At 39.8% G+C, this 15273-nt stretch overlaps 2 protein-coding genes across 4 annotated transcripts in view; both read left to right on the forward strand.

Annotated features, from left to right (window-relative positions):
* Positions 1-1470: 1470 nt before the first annotated feature.
* LOC101590542 (gamma-crystallin A) lies at positions 1471-4031 on the forward strand. Of its 3 annotated transcripts, none has more exons than XM_004626617.1 (3): positions 1471-1499; positions 1601-1843; positions 3692-4031. In XM_004626617.1, the coding sequence occupies exons 1-3, from the start codon at positions 1491-1493 to the stop codon at positions 3962-3964; spliced, it is 525 nt and encodes a 174-aa protein (XP_004626674.1). In that variant the 5' UTR covers positions 1471-1490; the 3' UTR covers positions 3965-4031. The 3 variants fall into 3 exon arrangements, with proteins under 3 accessions (XP_004626674.1, XP_004626675.1, XP_023565894.1); XM_004626618.1 differs by having other exon boundaries at positions 1491-1499; positions 1601-1851; positions 3697-3964; XM_023710126.1 differs by having other exon boundaries at positions 1491-1499; positions 1601-1827; positions 3673-3964.
* A 5854-nt stretch (positions 4032-9885) lies between these two features.
* Positions 9886-15273, forward strand: part of LOC101591189 (gamma-crystallin B) — an 11043-nt gene continuing 5655 nt past the window's right edge. The window contains exon 1 of the mRNA XM_004626619.2: positions 9886-9895. The gene's annotated coding sequence lies outside the window, so the exon portion shown is untranslated. The remainder of the gene's footprint in view (positions 9896-15273) is intronic.

Below are 15273 nucleotides of genomic sequence, written 5' to 3' on the forward strand. Positions count from 1 at the left end.
TTAAAAATAGGATAAAGAATTCTATGCTTCTCATGTTTGCACATAAGTCCAAAAATCTCACCATATACAACCTTGAAGCAGGACAGACCCACAGTATTCCTTTTCCTGTCTCTTGCTTTCATTATGGAGTAGTATTTAATCGCAGGACAAAATATTTAATTCCCAAAATGCTTTTCACCATTAGCACTAAATCATACATTTAAAATTTAATTTTACTATCTTTCTTTCTTTTCTTCTTCTGGCCAACATGGGTAAATTTTCTTTAAAGATTATATGGTGAATAAATAGAAACTTCTTTCAATGAACTCTCAAGCAATTTACAATAAAACATTTAAAACTTCACAACACTAACACAGCAATGAATTCTTTTTAGCTTTTATCTGTTGTAATTCACTACAGTTTCCAAAACTTCCACACATTGTGCTTTTCATATCAAATGTTTATTAATGAGCTTTGCTATTTTTCTAAATGACTATCTTTTTATTGGATTTTCCCAGGTACAAATGAAATTTCATTTTACATCTATAATTAGAAGCAACATTTACAATGGGGCTGTACAAATTTATGCCATGTTTTTAAAAAAACTGCACTTATGGTTTCATAAAACATTTACTGAGTCTTTAAAGAAAGTAGAAGTAACAGCAATAGAAGTGAAAGCGATGATTTTATGGCTATAAGCAAAACAAAACTATAGGATTGTGCTTCTTTGGCTGACCGAGAGCAGTGAAATGCTCAGCTACAGTTCCCCATACAAACATGAAACAATATTCATATGGAATAAACACCCTTACAAATAACTGATTTTACTATTTTTTACCATACAGAATTGTAACATGTAATAGAAAGGTTAGGAAATAGCGGCAAAACTAAGGCATAAAAACCAAGGTAGCACCTTAATCTTGCCATTCACTGATAACCATGATTGACATTTTAGTGTTTACACAGAGCTGATCTTTCTACCTTTAACACATGCAAGTTTTTAAAAAAAATCAAAGTCATAATACACTGATGTCGAAATGCGCTATCTTTCCAGTGGAGGATTTTTCGACTGAGATTTCTGTCTCCCACTTGTACCTCAAGTCCTTCTGGAGCTCACATGATTCTCACGAGCTCCCTCAGACGGAACCACCAACTTCCATCTCAGCAGTTTCTATAGGCAAACATTGCAAAATGCTGGGCATGTAATGTATTTCTAGAGAGCTGCATAGGATGAGAAGTGCGTCCTTTGTCTCCAAGGTCATAATGGCTCTGCTGACTTGAATTCCTTTCACTGGAACTAGTGAGGACAACTCGAAAATGCCAGAGAGAATGAGAGCCCCCTACCCCATGATCCCAAATGAAAAAAAGAGAGAACACAGAAATCCCCTTACGCATTGCCCCCAGCTCCCTTTTGTGTTGTTCCTGCCAGCACAGCAGCCGTCCTGCTATATATATCAGCTGCCACTCTTGTCCCCATCACAGTGGACTCTGATCATTCGCTGTCAACAGCCATGGGAAAGGTGAGCCAGTGGAGGTGCCACACCGCATCTACCAAGAGTCCGCTCTGTGGGGGGATGTACCTCCCAGCTGACCATCTCTGTCACCTTCTTTTCCTCTGCAGATCACCTTCTATGAGGACCGGGGCTTCCAGGGCCGCTGCTACGAGTGCAGCACCGACTGCCCCAACCTTCAGACCTACTTCAGCCGCTGCAACTCCATCCGTGTGGACAGTGGCTGCTGGATGCTCTATGAGCGCCCCAACTACCAGGGCTACCAGTACTTCCTGAGGCGCGGCGACTACCCCGACTACCAGCAGTGGATGGGCTTCAGCGACTCCATCCGCTCCTGCAGGGCCATTCCTTACGTGAGTCTGCTTCAGCTTGACTGACATCTGAGGGCGTCAGTGATCAGTGGTCGGCAGTGCCCACTTGCGAGTTCTCTCCACTAACATTCTCAGCAAGGATAGGTACATAATAAGGGTAGCGAAGCCTCTATTTTTCTTACATTCATCACTATTGTTTTAGGACACAAGAAATCATGACCACTCTAACCTTCAAAACCAAACTTGGCTGATAGCTATAGGTCCTTCTGCTATAAAAAGAAGAACAGCCGGTCAAGTATAATGATGTGGATGAACTTAGAGGGCATTATGTTAAGTGAAATAAGCCAGGCGCAGAAACATAAATGCCATATGATCCCACTCGTGTGGAATCTAAAACTGTTGATCTTATAGACTAGAGTGTAGAATAGTGCCTAGAAGAGGCTGGGGCAGTTGGGAAGGGGAGGGTGGTTCAGGGAGATGTTGTTCAAAGGTGTATAATCACAGTAAGGTCAGAGATCTATTGGACGGCACAATGTCCAAATGCTAAGAGTGGGTGTTAAGTCTTCTAATCACAGAAATAATAGCTATAATGAGATACATATATTAATTAGCTAAATTTAGCTGTTCTATAATGCATATACTTATATGAGTATATACTGTATACAAATAACTATAAACACTATATACTTAAAAACATGTATATATACAAAAATTTACCTGTCAATTTAAAATAGATAAATAAATTTGAAAACTAAGTAAATTAAATAATGGTAGAACATAAGCAATTTGTAATTTCTACATCAAACCTATCTTGCTCAGTAAAGAAAAGTCTATTTAGGTAATTTTTTTTTTTTTTTTTTTTTTTTTTTTTTTTTTTTTGAGACAGGGTTTCACTATGCAGTTCAAGCTGGCCTTGAACTCACTTTGTAGTCCTGGCTGGCCTTGAACTCACAACAATCTTCCTCCCTTAGCCTCCTGAGTACTCAGACTATGGGTATGAGTCACCACACTCAGCTATGTAGATAATTTTTAATGATAAAAAATTAACAGATTATGGAAGAACAATATTTTAGGCAGAATGTATTCTGACTGCACTGATTTTTTCACTGTACTCTATTAACACACTGATGTAGAACCTAGAGCAATGTGCCTCAGTTTGCGTGGCTTTATATTTTCCAAGAGGAATTACCAACTGATTTCTTACAAGGGGCAGGGACAGGGAATTGATTAGGATCTCATGGGACATGACCTCCACTAAAATACTTCTCCATGCTTTTCATGCACATGAAGAGCATGTTTATGTTTTCTGGAGTCACCAAATTATATGCTGTGGAAAGAATATTCTAGAAATAAAATCAAATGTAGGCTACTCAAATGTCCAGATACACAAGGAGATATACATAAAACAGATATTTCTTTGGAGGCAAGAAACTCAAGTGGTTCAAAGATTTGCCAAAATATCATTTGGAAAGATGTGTGGACTCAGCCAATTTGAAGAACGGTGCATCACAACTACAACAAGAGTGACTTTCAAACAAGCTGCATCAGGTTCAGCTCCATGGTGTGATCACGGAAACGAGCATTAAAATCTTCTCTGCAAACTCAGTAGACACAGTTGTGACAGATGGCTGCTTACAAAGGAAACACTTTTGTTCCCTCTATTTTCAAAGTTAGTTTCCTCCACAAAGACTCCAGTTCACTGGTCATGTCAGCTTTATTTTAATACTCTTCCTTAATTGTTAGAATAACAACATTAGGAGTGAGATTAGAAACACATTAGCAGAAGGCTCTGAAAAGCGCACTTCGTGATGGTGCAGGCTGGCTGTCACTTTCCTTGACACTGAATGTGCACATCATTTATTTTTGTCCTTTTGTTTGTTGTCACAACAGACCAGCTCTCATCGGATAAGACTATATGAGAGAGATGACTACCGAGGCCTTGTATCAGAGCTCACCGAAGATTGCTCCTGCATCCATGACCGCTTCCGTCTCAATGAGATCTACTCATTGCACGTGCTGGAGGGCTGCTGGGTCCTCTATGAGCTGCCCAACTACAGGGGCCGGCAGTACCTGCTGAGACCTGGGGACTACAGACGGTACCACGACTGGGGGGCCATGGATGCCAAAGTCGGCTCTCTGAGACGCGTCATCGATGTGTACTAGGTGGTGCCTTTCTTGTAATGATCCACATGGAGATGCAATAAAATAAAAGTTGTGTTGCGGGCACTAAGTGGCTCTTGTGCATCTTTAAGTCCAAACTGAATTCTAGCATAAAGTGGTGACTAGACAATTTAGCTGTGCCTAAAATCTATCTCAAATGTCCACTTGCCTTTCTGTTAGTCAGATAACAGTATGCATGGAATATTTCCAGGTCTGAAGGAGTGAGAAAAGGCAAACTGAGCAAGTATTAGAATGCATAGGAAGGAGAAATACAGAATCCACTGTGCCTGGGATCCCAAAAGATAATGATTTGCTTGAAGGCTAGGACAACTGATGTCTCAAAAAAGATTAGTCAAGAAAAGTTTCATGGCTAGAGGTTTAGCTCAGTGCTATAGCACCTGTATGGCAAGTGTGAGGTCCTGAGTTTGATTCCTGATGTACGCCCCCCCCCAAAAAAAAAGATGTGTGATGAGTGCATTTTAGGTAGAACTTTCTCAGGTAAAAGGGTCAGCCAAATAGTTCAGCAGACTAAAGCACCTGCAAGCAGGCACAGGGTTTGGGGGTTCGATCACCAGGCCTGCCAAGCTGGCCCCACCCCCAGGGTGCACTGAGATGGCAATTGAGACTGGGCATGGTGACATGCACCTGTAATCCCAGCTCTTGGGAGGCTGTAAACAGGCGGATCACTATGAGTCCGATCTGGCAGTGAGACCCTGAACACCCTGTAGACCCTTCCCTAAAATACAATAAATAAATAAATGAATGAATAAAGTAGAGAAAGTGAAGCCAGCTTGCTTGATTAGATCATCATTAGAAGTACTAAATCCCAATTAAACAGCCCCATAACTTACCTTGCCTCTTCTTTCTGGTAAGGGGATCAACTAAAGTTGGTTTTCCGAGGACTCTTCCAGTTTTAAAACTAAAAGTATTTCATTCCAGAAATCTTCTCAGTTTTTTAAAATTTATTTTTTATTTTAAAGAGAAGAAAAATAAACAATGGTATAAAATTTCACAACAAGATTGTAGGAGAGTAATAATGTTCAGTAAATTGTGCATTATTATCTTCAAAGTAGTTGCTCATAATACAAGATAGGCATGAAAAAATGATCAAGCAATATAAAACCTCTCCACTGTGTGGCAACCAAGATGATTAATAAGATTACTTTTTAGCTTACTTTTCTGAGCAAGTACATCTTGCCTTCTATCTGTCTAAATTACCTTTTGAAAGCTACAAGCGACAAAATTCCTGCCTTACTAAATCTCAGGATGACTCCGAAGAAAAGATGTGAGAAGACTGTAAACAAATCTTATTACCTTTAAATTGTTACACAAGTGTAAGAAATTAATACACCTTCGGTGTCCCCTCAAATTCAACGTCACAATTAATAGACATCTTTAGACTCCAAGATGAATTTTTTTTGACTCTATTATGAAGGTCTCAGCTATACAGAGTAGATTTACTCTAGATTTACTCTCCCAGAAGTTAGTTCTATTTCCAAATTTATATGATTAAATATAAAGCCTTTCCCACATTGACTTCTCTGTAGAAGTTGATAAGCTGATTCTAAAACCCTATTTAACCAAGGACCAAAAAGAACCCAAAAATCTTGAGAAAAGACCAGGACTAGGAGAATTCACATTGCTAATTTCAAACTTTACCATAAAGCAATGAACAAAACACTATGGTGCTGGTAGAAGTGTAAACGATAGATAAATAGAATAGAATTTATAGTGTAGAGATGAACCTATGTATCTAGTTTCAACCAAGTTTTGACCAAGATATTAAGACCATTCATGGGAAAAGAATATTGTTTTCAACAAATCATTCTGAGATACCTGTGTATCCACATGCAAAAGATGAAGTTAGAACCTCTAATTCCCATCATATATAAAAGTATATACTCAAAATAGAGTAAAATTCTACATGTCAAAACTCAAATTATAAAATTCTCAGAAGAAAAAAAATATTTTTTCAAACTTTTATCCAGTAATGATTTCTTAGGTTTGATAGCAACACACAAGCAACAAAAGAGAAAATAATAAACTGGACTTTGTCAAAATGAAAAAATTTCACGGACCAAAAGATACTATCAAGACATTGAAAAGACAGCTCACACAATGGAATAAAATATTTACAAATCATAACTCTGATCAAGTTTTAGAATTTCAACTATAAAAGGAATGACTCAATAACAAAAATGATTCAATTAAGCTTTGCTCAAGGATTTTTTTTTTTAATGTGTTCGGTGCAGGTCTCACTACACAGCTCAGACTCATAGTGATCCTCCTCAGAGCTGGGATTATAGGCATGTACCACCATGCCCAGTTTTGGTGGCTGGCTCAGTGCTCCAGGGGCAGGGCCAGTGTGGCATGTAGTGGCAGGGACTGAACCCCAGTCACTGCACTTGCCTAAGTAGGCACTTAGTCTGCTGAGCTATCTTGCCAGCCTTGGTAAAGGATTTGAATACACATTTTTCCAAAGAAGATATACAAAAAGCAAATAAATTAAAGGGTGCTCAGTATCATTAGTCATTAGGAAAATTCACATCAAAACCACAGTGATATACCACTAAATGTCCACTAGGGTCCAAAACAAAATAACAATGTTGGTGGGGATTTGGACAAATTAGAGCCATCATAAATTATTGGTCGGAATGTGAAGTTGTAGTCTCTATGGAAAATCATTTGGCATTTCCCTGAAAAGTTAAGCATAGAGTTATCTATATCTCAGCAATTCTACTTACAGACACGCAATCAAAGGAACTGAAAATAGATGTTCAAACCAAAACTTACACATAAATTTTCACATCAGCACTATTTGCAGTAGCTGAAAAGGTGAAAACAACCCTAATATCCTAATGTCAAAAGGTTATTAGATAAGCAAAGTATGACATATCTATATGATAGAATATTCTTTGATCATAAAAAGAAATAAAGCATTGATACATGCTACAACACAGTGAACCTTAAAAGCAAGCTAAATTAAAGACACCCATTACATAAGACTATATAATATGTGTTTCTATTTTCATGAAATCCTGAAACAGGCAAAGTTGTACAGATTGGTTGCTTAGGGCCTGGAGGATGAATGTATATGGGAGTGATTGTTAAAGAGTGCAGTTTCTCACTAGGGAAATAAGCATGTTCTACACTGCGGTGATGGTTGATTGCATACACTAGAACTCCTGCATTATACCCTTTAAGTGAGTGAAAGTTGTTTACACATCACTATATACTAAAATTATTTTAAAACAATATTCTTTTTGTTGACAGAGCATATGGTATAAACTGTAAATAGAAAACACAGGCTGAACAGATAGCTCAGTGGATTAAAACACCTGCTTAGGCAGGCGCAGGGACTGGGGTTTGATTGCCAGTTCCATGTGCTGTGCCAGCCCCACCCTTGGGGCATGCTGAGATGGCGACTGAGACTAGACATGGTGGCACATGCCTGTGATCCCAGCGTTTGGGGGCTGAAAACAGGAGGATCAGTACAAGTCCAATCTGTGTAATGAGACCCTGTAGACCCTGTTCTAAAAAAATATATACATATTATCAAAAAATTATGACTGGAACTAATACCTAAAAGGCAGAAAATTTTATAGTTTTGCTGCTGGCTTTAAAACTGGCAGCAAAACTTTTTATAGTTTTGTTGTTTGGCTAAATCATTGTATGTTGTTCTCTAGCTAGGTGACTCATGACATATGAGACCTATTTTTATTTTATTTTATTTGAGAATACCAAATAATAAAAAATTAGAAATTATACAGAATTTCACTAAACAAAAAACATGAATTAGACAATATTTGTTGCATTGCATTGTATTGTCTTCAAATTAGTTATGTAGATTACCAGATATATGCATGCAAAATTGGGTCTGGCATTTATAAGAAATTAAGAAGAGAAAAAAAATTAAGCATTAACTGCTGCTTTTCACAGACCAGCAGAAATCAACAGTACAGTTATCCAAGCCATCCTACATTCATACATAGCTATACCTCTTTCTCCCACTCTCTCGCCTGTCCTTTTCTTTTTCTCAGTAATTCCTTCCCTTTGAACAGACTCCCTTTTTACAGTATCTGTTGTACTTTCAGATTTTATTTACTCTTTCAGGTTCTTACACTAGGGAGACGGTACAATGTTTATGCATGCGGGTCTGATTCATTTCACTTAAAAGTATGGTCTCCAGTTGTACAAATTTAGCAATAAAAGCCTCAAGTCAAGGAGATGGCTCAGTAGAATAAGTTCTTGCCTGGCAAACACGAGGGCCTGAGTTCAATCCCCAGTTAAAAAAAAAAAGAGTAAAAGACTCAAATTTGTCCTTTTTCATAGTTGAGTAATACTCCATTGTGTATTAGCACATCCTCTTTATCACTCCTCAGTGGGTGTGTCTGTGGTTCAGTGCAGGCCCTGAAGTCCACAGACTCGGCTTCTGACTTGACTAACCCAGCAGACATCTGATATAAGCAAGTTATTTCTTTCTACTGAGTTGCAGCTTTTTACTTTCATGCTTCTGTGAAAAGTCAATGAAACAATGTAAATGCTAACTAAAGTAGAAGCTTAATAAGCACATCATCACTCCTTTTGTTTTACTGTACCTGTGCTGTACGCATGGCTGTACCAAGGACTGGCTACAGAGAAGGGAGCGGAGGACGAGAGGTTCCAGAGAGAAAGCTGGACCCCAAAGCAGCCCCAGAGATGTCACTGAGAATGGTGACTAAAGCTTCCAGTTCCATCATTTCTGTGTTGCGCTTTGCACACAGACATCTCTCACAACTCGCACGCCAACCGCAGCATGCCACAGAATGCAGCACAGCTGTCTCATGCCCCCCTCTGAAAGATGCTCTACAAGTGCAGTCTGAAGCTTTTCGTTTCAGCATCCTTATCCTACAAGGTGGTTATAAGGAACGTGGCCAGAGGAAATGAACTCATTTCTAGAAATATTTTCCAACTCAGGGGACTGGAACATCCTGAGTGTCCTTTTGACTGTCACCTATTATGTCTATTACACAAATAAGTAAACCTAAAATAGAGCCCTTTACAGTCAGTTAAATGCTAAGATCTTAGAATAAGACTGAAGAAATCCAGCAATGGATCAATCCACTAGAATATACTGGAACCCTGTTAGAACCAATGATTTTTAGAGTTGGGAAGGATAGTGGATCTACTATGAGAAGGGTATAATTTAGGAAAATATAAAATATGAACATCTGAGAAATTGATGTCTAAAACAAGCCATTGGTGTTTGTGAGGCAAGTAGCCTATGCCTTGGGGGCAGACACACTTGAATTCAATTCCTAGTTCCTCCAGTCACTTGTTATGAGTACCTTTCTGGATTTGTTTAGTCTCAACAGGTAATACAGTCAGGCATAAGGACCATGGCCATGTCATGTTTTTCCATCCTCTGCAATTACTTATTGTGCTCACTTCAGGAGCACAAACACTAAAATTATAATTATTCATTAAGTAGATGGGTAACTACACCCCTGGAAAAATGAAAAAGAACTAAAACACTGATGATTCCTGTGATCGTGTTATGGTTTATGCCTAGATGTTCCCATAAGGCCTCACAGTCATGGGGGGTAGGCTTTTCAGAGGTGGCTAAATCTAGAGTTTGTGATTGATACATGGTCTAATGCTGGGATTAAGGATGTGAGTCTTCACCTGCCCTAGAGCAGGTACCTGCATCCAATATAAGGGACAGAAAGCTCTCTCTCTCTCTCTCTCTCTCTCTCTCTCTCTCTCTCTCTCTCTCTCTGTGTGTGTGTCCCCTTGTTGCTTTTCCTACACACAGTCCCCCAAGGCACTGTTCCCTGACACTGTGCCTTGGATCCAGTCAATAATGGACTGAAACCTGTACAAACTGTGAACTAAATAAATCTTTCCTCTTTTAACTTTGGGTGTCAGGTATTCTGTCTCAGCAACAAGAAAACAGTAACTAAGATAGTTTCTATTCTATCCTGGAAAACAGTGATTCCTCCACTTGAAGTCAACTGATATGGATGTCCAAAGACATGCAAGTTACATGTATGTTTAGACACCCGCTTTCTTCCCTTCACTTTTTAGCTCTGCTGTCTTCCATTTTGTCCCGTGCTTGGTAACATGCAAAGACTGGAGGGAGGTAAAAACAACCCCAAATCTTTGTTTGCTGTGTAAGACAAACAGCCTGGAAGCTTCCTTGAGGGAATGGAGGGCACTAGGATGGACAGGAGCATAATGGGTTATGGTCTATTGGATTAAGGTCTGAGACGGAAAAAAAATGATGTTCAGCAGCATTTTTTTAAGGAAAACAGTGAAAAAGATTCTCAGCTAGTTTTGAGCATTTTAAAAGAACTCAGAGCAAGGCATTCTCTTCTACATCCCTGTATTATCAGCCAGCACCCCAATTCTAGAACACGAGGGAAATTAGGGAACTGAAGACAATGCCTAAGTCTGAGTTCAGAAAAACAATGAGAATGAGGACACATTTCTGACTTATTCTTTACATATTGACTTTTCTGTCTCTCTCTACTTCAAAGACTTATGAAGCATTTTAATAGAAAGAACATACAGGTATAACATAATGAGAAAATTAAAACACACACAACTGTATTGGTGGTATGAAAATGGAAAGGGGGGATAGACCTGACAGAAACACACACACACTCACACCCCTACATCTCTCTTACAGCTGATGAACAAAGCTGACTTATGCAGTCACTGCCCACTGCCCAGGGAATGGGCTTACAACAAGGCTGCCCATAAACTTATGGTGACATGAGGGATTTCTCCAATTATTGGCACCTTCCACCAAGGAGCATCTCCCAGGCATGCAGCAGCGTCTCCTGCGATCTGTAGTCCAGATTTTGTCACAGTAACCTCCTGCCACCTCCCCAGCCAAGCCAGTGGTGCAGGCCCTGAATGCAACACTGTCCCCCTGCCCTACCCTTGCTGAGGTCTCTGACTAGGGAGGCACATGGAGCACCAGCACTTCCACAGCCACATCTGCTCTGAAGGCACCATCTTCACACAAGCTCCTCCTTCGTCCAGAACTTTCCTTGGTCAAGAACACATGGACACATCATCATCATTTATGATATCAAAATTACCAAAACAGAAAAATCCAGGGTAAGTCACAGTGCTCCAGTACTGTGTGTTAAAATATTTATTGGTCATATTTAGTCTCCAAATCATGAGCAAAAGTGTAGGCACTCTGATAATAAGGCCCATATTATTAATTATGTATGAAGGATATTAACATTATTACCTGTAGCATTTTTTGAAAGTACTGACAAGATCAAAATTTGAATACAGCTTCTCTGAGTCCTTGGCTTCACTATGCCTAATCAAAAGTTTTCCTAGAATACAGTTTGAGTGAAAAATCCTGCAAAGTTGGTTAGTGAATATCTTCCTCCCATGGTTAACAAAGCACCCAGGACTGCCTTCACCAATGACAAATCAGTGTAGGTCAGAAACCTCTCATCCAGGCTGGGGAGATAGCTCAGCAGTCTAAGTGTCCACCTGGCAAGTACAAAGTTCTATCCCCAGTACACATGCCGTGCCAGTCCCAAGACCAGGCGTGGTGGCAAGCACCTGTAATCCCAGTACTTGGGAGGCTGAAAACAGGAGGGTCACTGAGTCTGATCTGTGTAGTGAGACCCTGTAGGGCCTCTACTAAATACATAAAAAAAAAAAAACCAACATTCCAGTAATCTCTATACAGGGATTTTCTATACATTTTGTTGACAGTGTATTTTCATACTCTATGTATATCTTTATTCAGTGGTCTCTACACAGTACCTATTTCACAGCCCCTTTCTACAAAGTCTACCTTACTGTGTTTAACAAATATCATGGCTATTTTTTACTTTAACAAAATTTACAATTTTCTTTTTTTGTTATTTGTATGCTTCATAATTTGTCCTGTGCTTCTGAATCAGTTATTTTATTTGATTTTCATCATTTTTCCTGTGAAGAAACTGAGGCTTGGAGAAGTGAAAGGACTTTTCAAAGCTTACACAAAAAAATGCAGAAGTGTGAGTGGGTGAGTGTAGCTATTGCTCCCTGGAATGCGCTCCGCACAAGTAGTCCCTCTTACACAATTTCACTGCCTTGCTATTATTGTGATAAAAAAAACAAAAACAAACTTTAGGAGAAGCAGTTGTGAAAATACCCCTGTGTCATGCAGGGTGGCTCCTTACAGGTGGTGTCCTTCGCAAGGGCAGGCTCTTGCACTGAACCAATGGTTTGGGCCAAGAAAGCATCGCCATTGGTCCTAATAATATTGATCAGAGGGGTTGAAGGGAGGAGGAAGGAACAGAAAAACAAAGAAGAAGCAAGATATGTTATGTACAGGTACAAGTTCCCTATGATGAATATTATCATTATGCATATCTAATGTGTACTCATAAAATAAAAAAATAAAAATAAAGAATTGTTCATACGCTGGCCTTGCATCCCTGACACTTAATTTATCGTTTTTTTCACAAGAATATGGTCTCTGTATGCATTAGAATCAGAGATTGGATGAATTTATGTGGCCTATTAGGTATTTATCCAGCTGGCCATGGTGGTGCATGCCTGTATCCCAGCACTTGGGAGCCTGAGGCAGAAGGATTACAGAGTTTAAGTCCAGCCTGAACTAGGTAGTGAGACTATCTAAAAAAAAAAAAAAAAAAGATAATTCTCCAAGGTCATAAATCAATTAAACATTGTGCTACAGATAAAAACCTAAATGCGTTTTAGCCAGATTAATACTCATTCAGTGATATTTTGTCATCCTTAAACAATCAACTATCAATGATACCAAATATATTGGGTCTTAGTTTGGTCTCTTAAAAGGGTTAGAATTTTCAGCATATGCAAATGATACTTTTTTTTTTTTTTTTTTTTTTTTTTTAGTGAATCCATCAGATAACTGCTCTTTCTTCATCCTTGGTAGGCTTCAAACATGGGTATGGTTGAGAATTTAGAATGATTTCTCATTCAGGGTCTTTCTTTACTAAAAATGAACTTTTTATGAAAGGGCTTTTTATGAAACATCATCACCTTAGTCAGTATTGCTATCGGTTTATTTGAAAGTTGACTTGGAAGTGAACAAGAGCCTGCTATACAGTATATGTCTTAGTTACTCTTCTCATGGCTGAGACAAAATAACTAACATCCAAAGTTAAAGGAGGAGGGCTGGTGAGATAGCTCAGCAGACTAAACACCTGCTTTGGTAAGTGCAGGGACCAGGGTTTAATCCCTGGTCCCTCATGCCATGCTGCCCCACCCTCGGGGGGTGCTGAGCGGCAACCAAGTCTGGGCATGGTGACACACACCTGTAATCCCAGCAATGGGGAGGCTGAAAATAAGAGGATCACTATGAGTCTGAGCTGTGTAGTGAGACCCTGTGCCAAATACATAAATGGAAAATAAATAAATAAAAATAAATACATAAATAAAGACAAAGTTTAAGGAGGGTTTATTTAGCTCACAGTTTGTGGAGGTTTCAGTCTATATTCAGCTGGCCCCAAGACAGGGTGGCACATGGCAGAAGGGCAACAGTTCATGGTGGTGGAAAACAGCAAAAGCAACAAGGGAGAGATGGAGAAAGAGAAGGGAGGAAAAGAAGGAGGGAGGAAGAGAGAGATGCTCTTTCTGCCCCTTATATTGTAGTATTCCAGCAGGCTACCCCTCCTAGGGCAGGTGCAGAACTCATACCCTTAAGCCCAGCCCTGGACCCTGAATCAATCACAAACTCTAGAATCCCACCCCCATGACTGCATGAGGTTTTAGGGGGACATCAAGATTCAGTATAAATAATATAACCACATGTGAGTTTTACATATAAAATACTGGAAGATGAACACCAAAATGTGGACTACTATTGTATTAGTCATTTTCCCATCACTAGGACAAAATGTCAAACACCACTGACTTTTAAGGAGGAAAGGTTAATTTTGGCTCACAGTTTACGGAGCTTCAGCCAATGGCCTGAAAATTCAGATGAGGAAAATGGCACAGAATAAGAGCCTGGTCATGAGAAAAGCTGCTCACATAATAACAGCCAGGGAACACAGACAGAAGGGAGGAGCCACAGACAAGAATACACCTGCTAGGCCATTTCCCTAGTGACCCACTGCTCCTACCCAGCCTCACCTCCTCCCTGCACACTCAGCTGGTAGCATAGGAATAGAAGAATCCTCTGATGAGTACATTGCCCTCCATGACCCAATCACTTTCCGAATGCAATTCACTTTAGGGAAGTATTTAAATTTCAGCCCTAACAGTGATTATCTCAGCTGGTAAGATAATGATCAAGTCTTTTCCTTTTATAAAAAAGAGACACTGCAGGGCAGTATTCACACTCCCACCTCTTCCCCAAGATACTGACAGTTGAAAACAGAGTTTGTCATAGATAAAGACATATTGGCCTCTGTTGAAGGGAGCTGCCTTGCCTGAGCACACCCCTCAGAGTGGCAGCCATGTCAAATGGCTGAGAATGGAGGGCCACAGAGTTGCAGCCCCCTTTTCTCAGATAAGATGACTCTATCTCTAACATTCCCTAACAGACTGGCTGAGGCTGCCACTATTGCACTAGCTCACTCCCAGCTCACACTTACAACTCTAGGCAGGTTACTCATAGACAACTGACAGGAGAGGTAGAAGACTGGGTGAACTTGGTTTATTAGGAGCTCACCATGGAATGTGAGTACGGGTCAAATATGGAGCACTGCTGCACGCCAGTGGCTCATGAGGGCCTACCTAACACGGCAGTGAGGAGCATTCTCCCAACAGGCAATTTTAAGAAAATGCACCTGGTAATCCACTTCGTGTGCAGACAAAAGTAGTTTGAGATCAAGACAGACACAAAAATCATTCAGCAGTACTAAGTAGCTTGGCTGGTTGGTCCAGGGCTGGGAAGGGGAAAGGCTGCAAGATTAGGAACAAGGAAATGTCAGTTATTTATATCCCCTTTTATGGTTCTGTTTGTCAGATGGGTGTTGCATTACAGTTAGAGAAGATGTATTTGGAAAAGTCTTTAAAGGGCCTTTTCATACCTGATGCCAGTTAACAGATTGTAGGTACTTGGATTCAGCAAACTAACCCAATGTAATCTAATAGTCCATAATAATAGTGAGTTATCAGCACAATTGGCAATTGTCCAAAGTTGTTGACTTAAGCCTTTTACAGCCCAACATATTAATATCGGGTTACTTTTTATACCTCATGGTTACACTTTTCTGCTGGATGGTTAAGACCAAGTTAAAGCAAGAACTATATAACTCCCTGGCGTGATTCCGTCCTGCGTGTCTGTTCTGAGGAGCAGTAGTCATTCACTTCCGTCC

The sequence above is a fragment of the Octodon degus genome, unplaced genomic scaffold (genome assembly GCF_000260255.1).
Source record: "Octodon degus isolate 3935 unplaced genomic scaffold, OctDeg1.0 scaffold00016, whole genome shotgun sequence".
Lineage (NCBI taxonomy): Eukaryota > Metazoa > Chordata > Mammalia > Rodentia > Octodontidae > Octodon > Octodon degus.

Coding starts and splice junctions, on each gene's coding strand:
- LOC101590542 (XM_004626618.1), top strand. Junction 1,852..3,696: donor GCCATTCCTTACGTGAGTCT/GCTTCAGCTTGA, acceptor ACAACAGACCAG/CTCTCATCGGATAAGACTAT.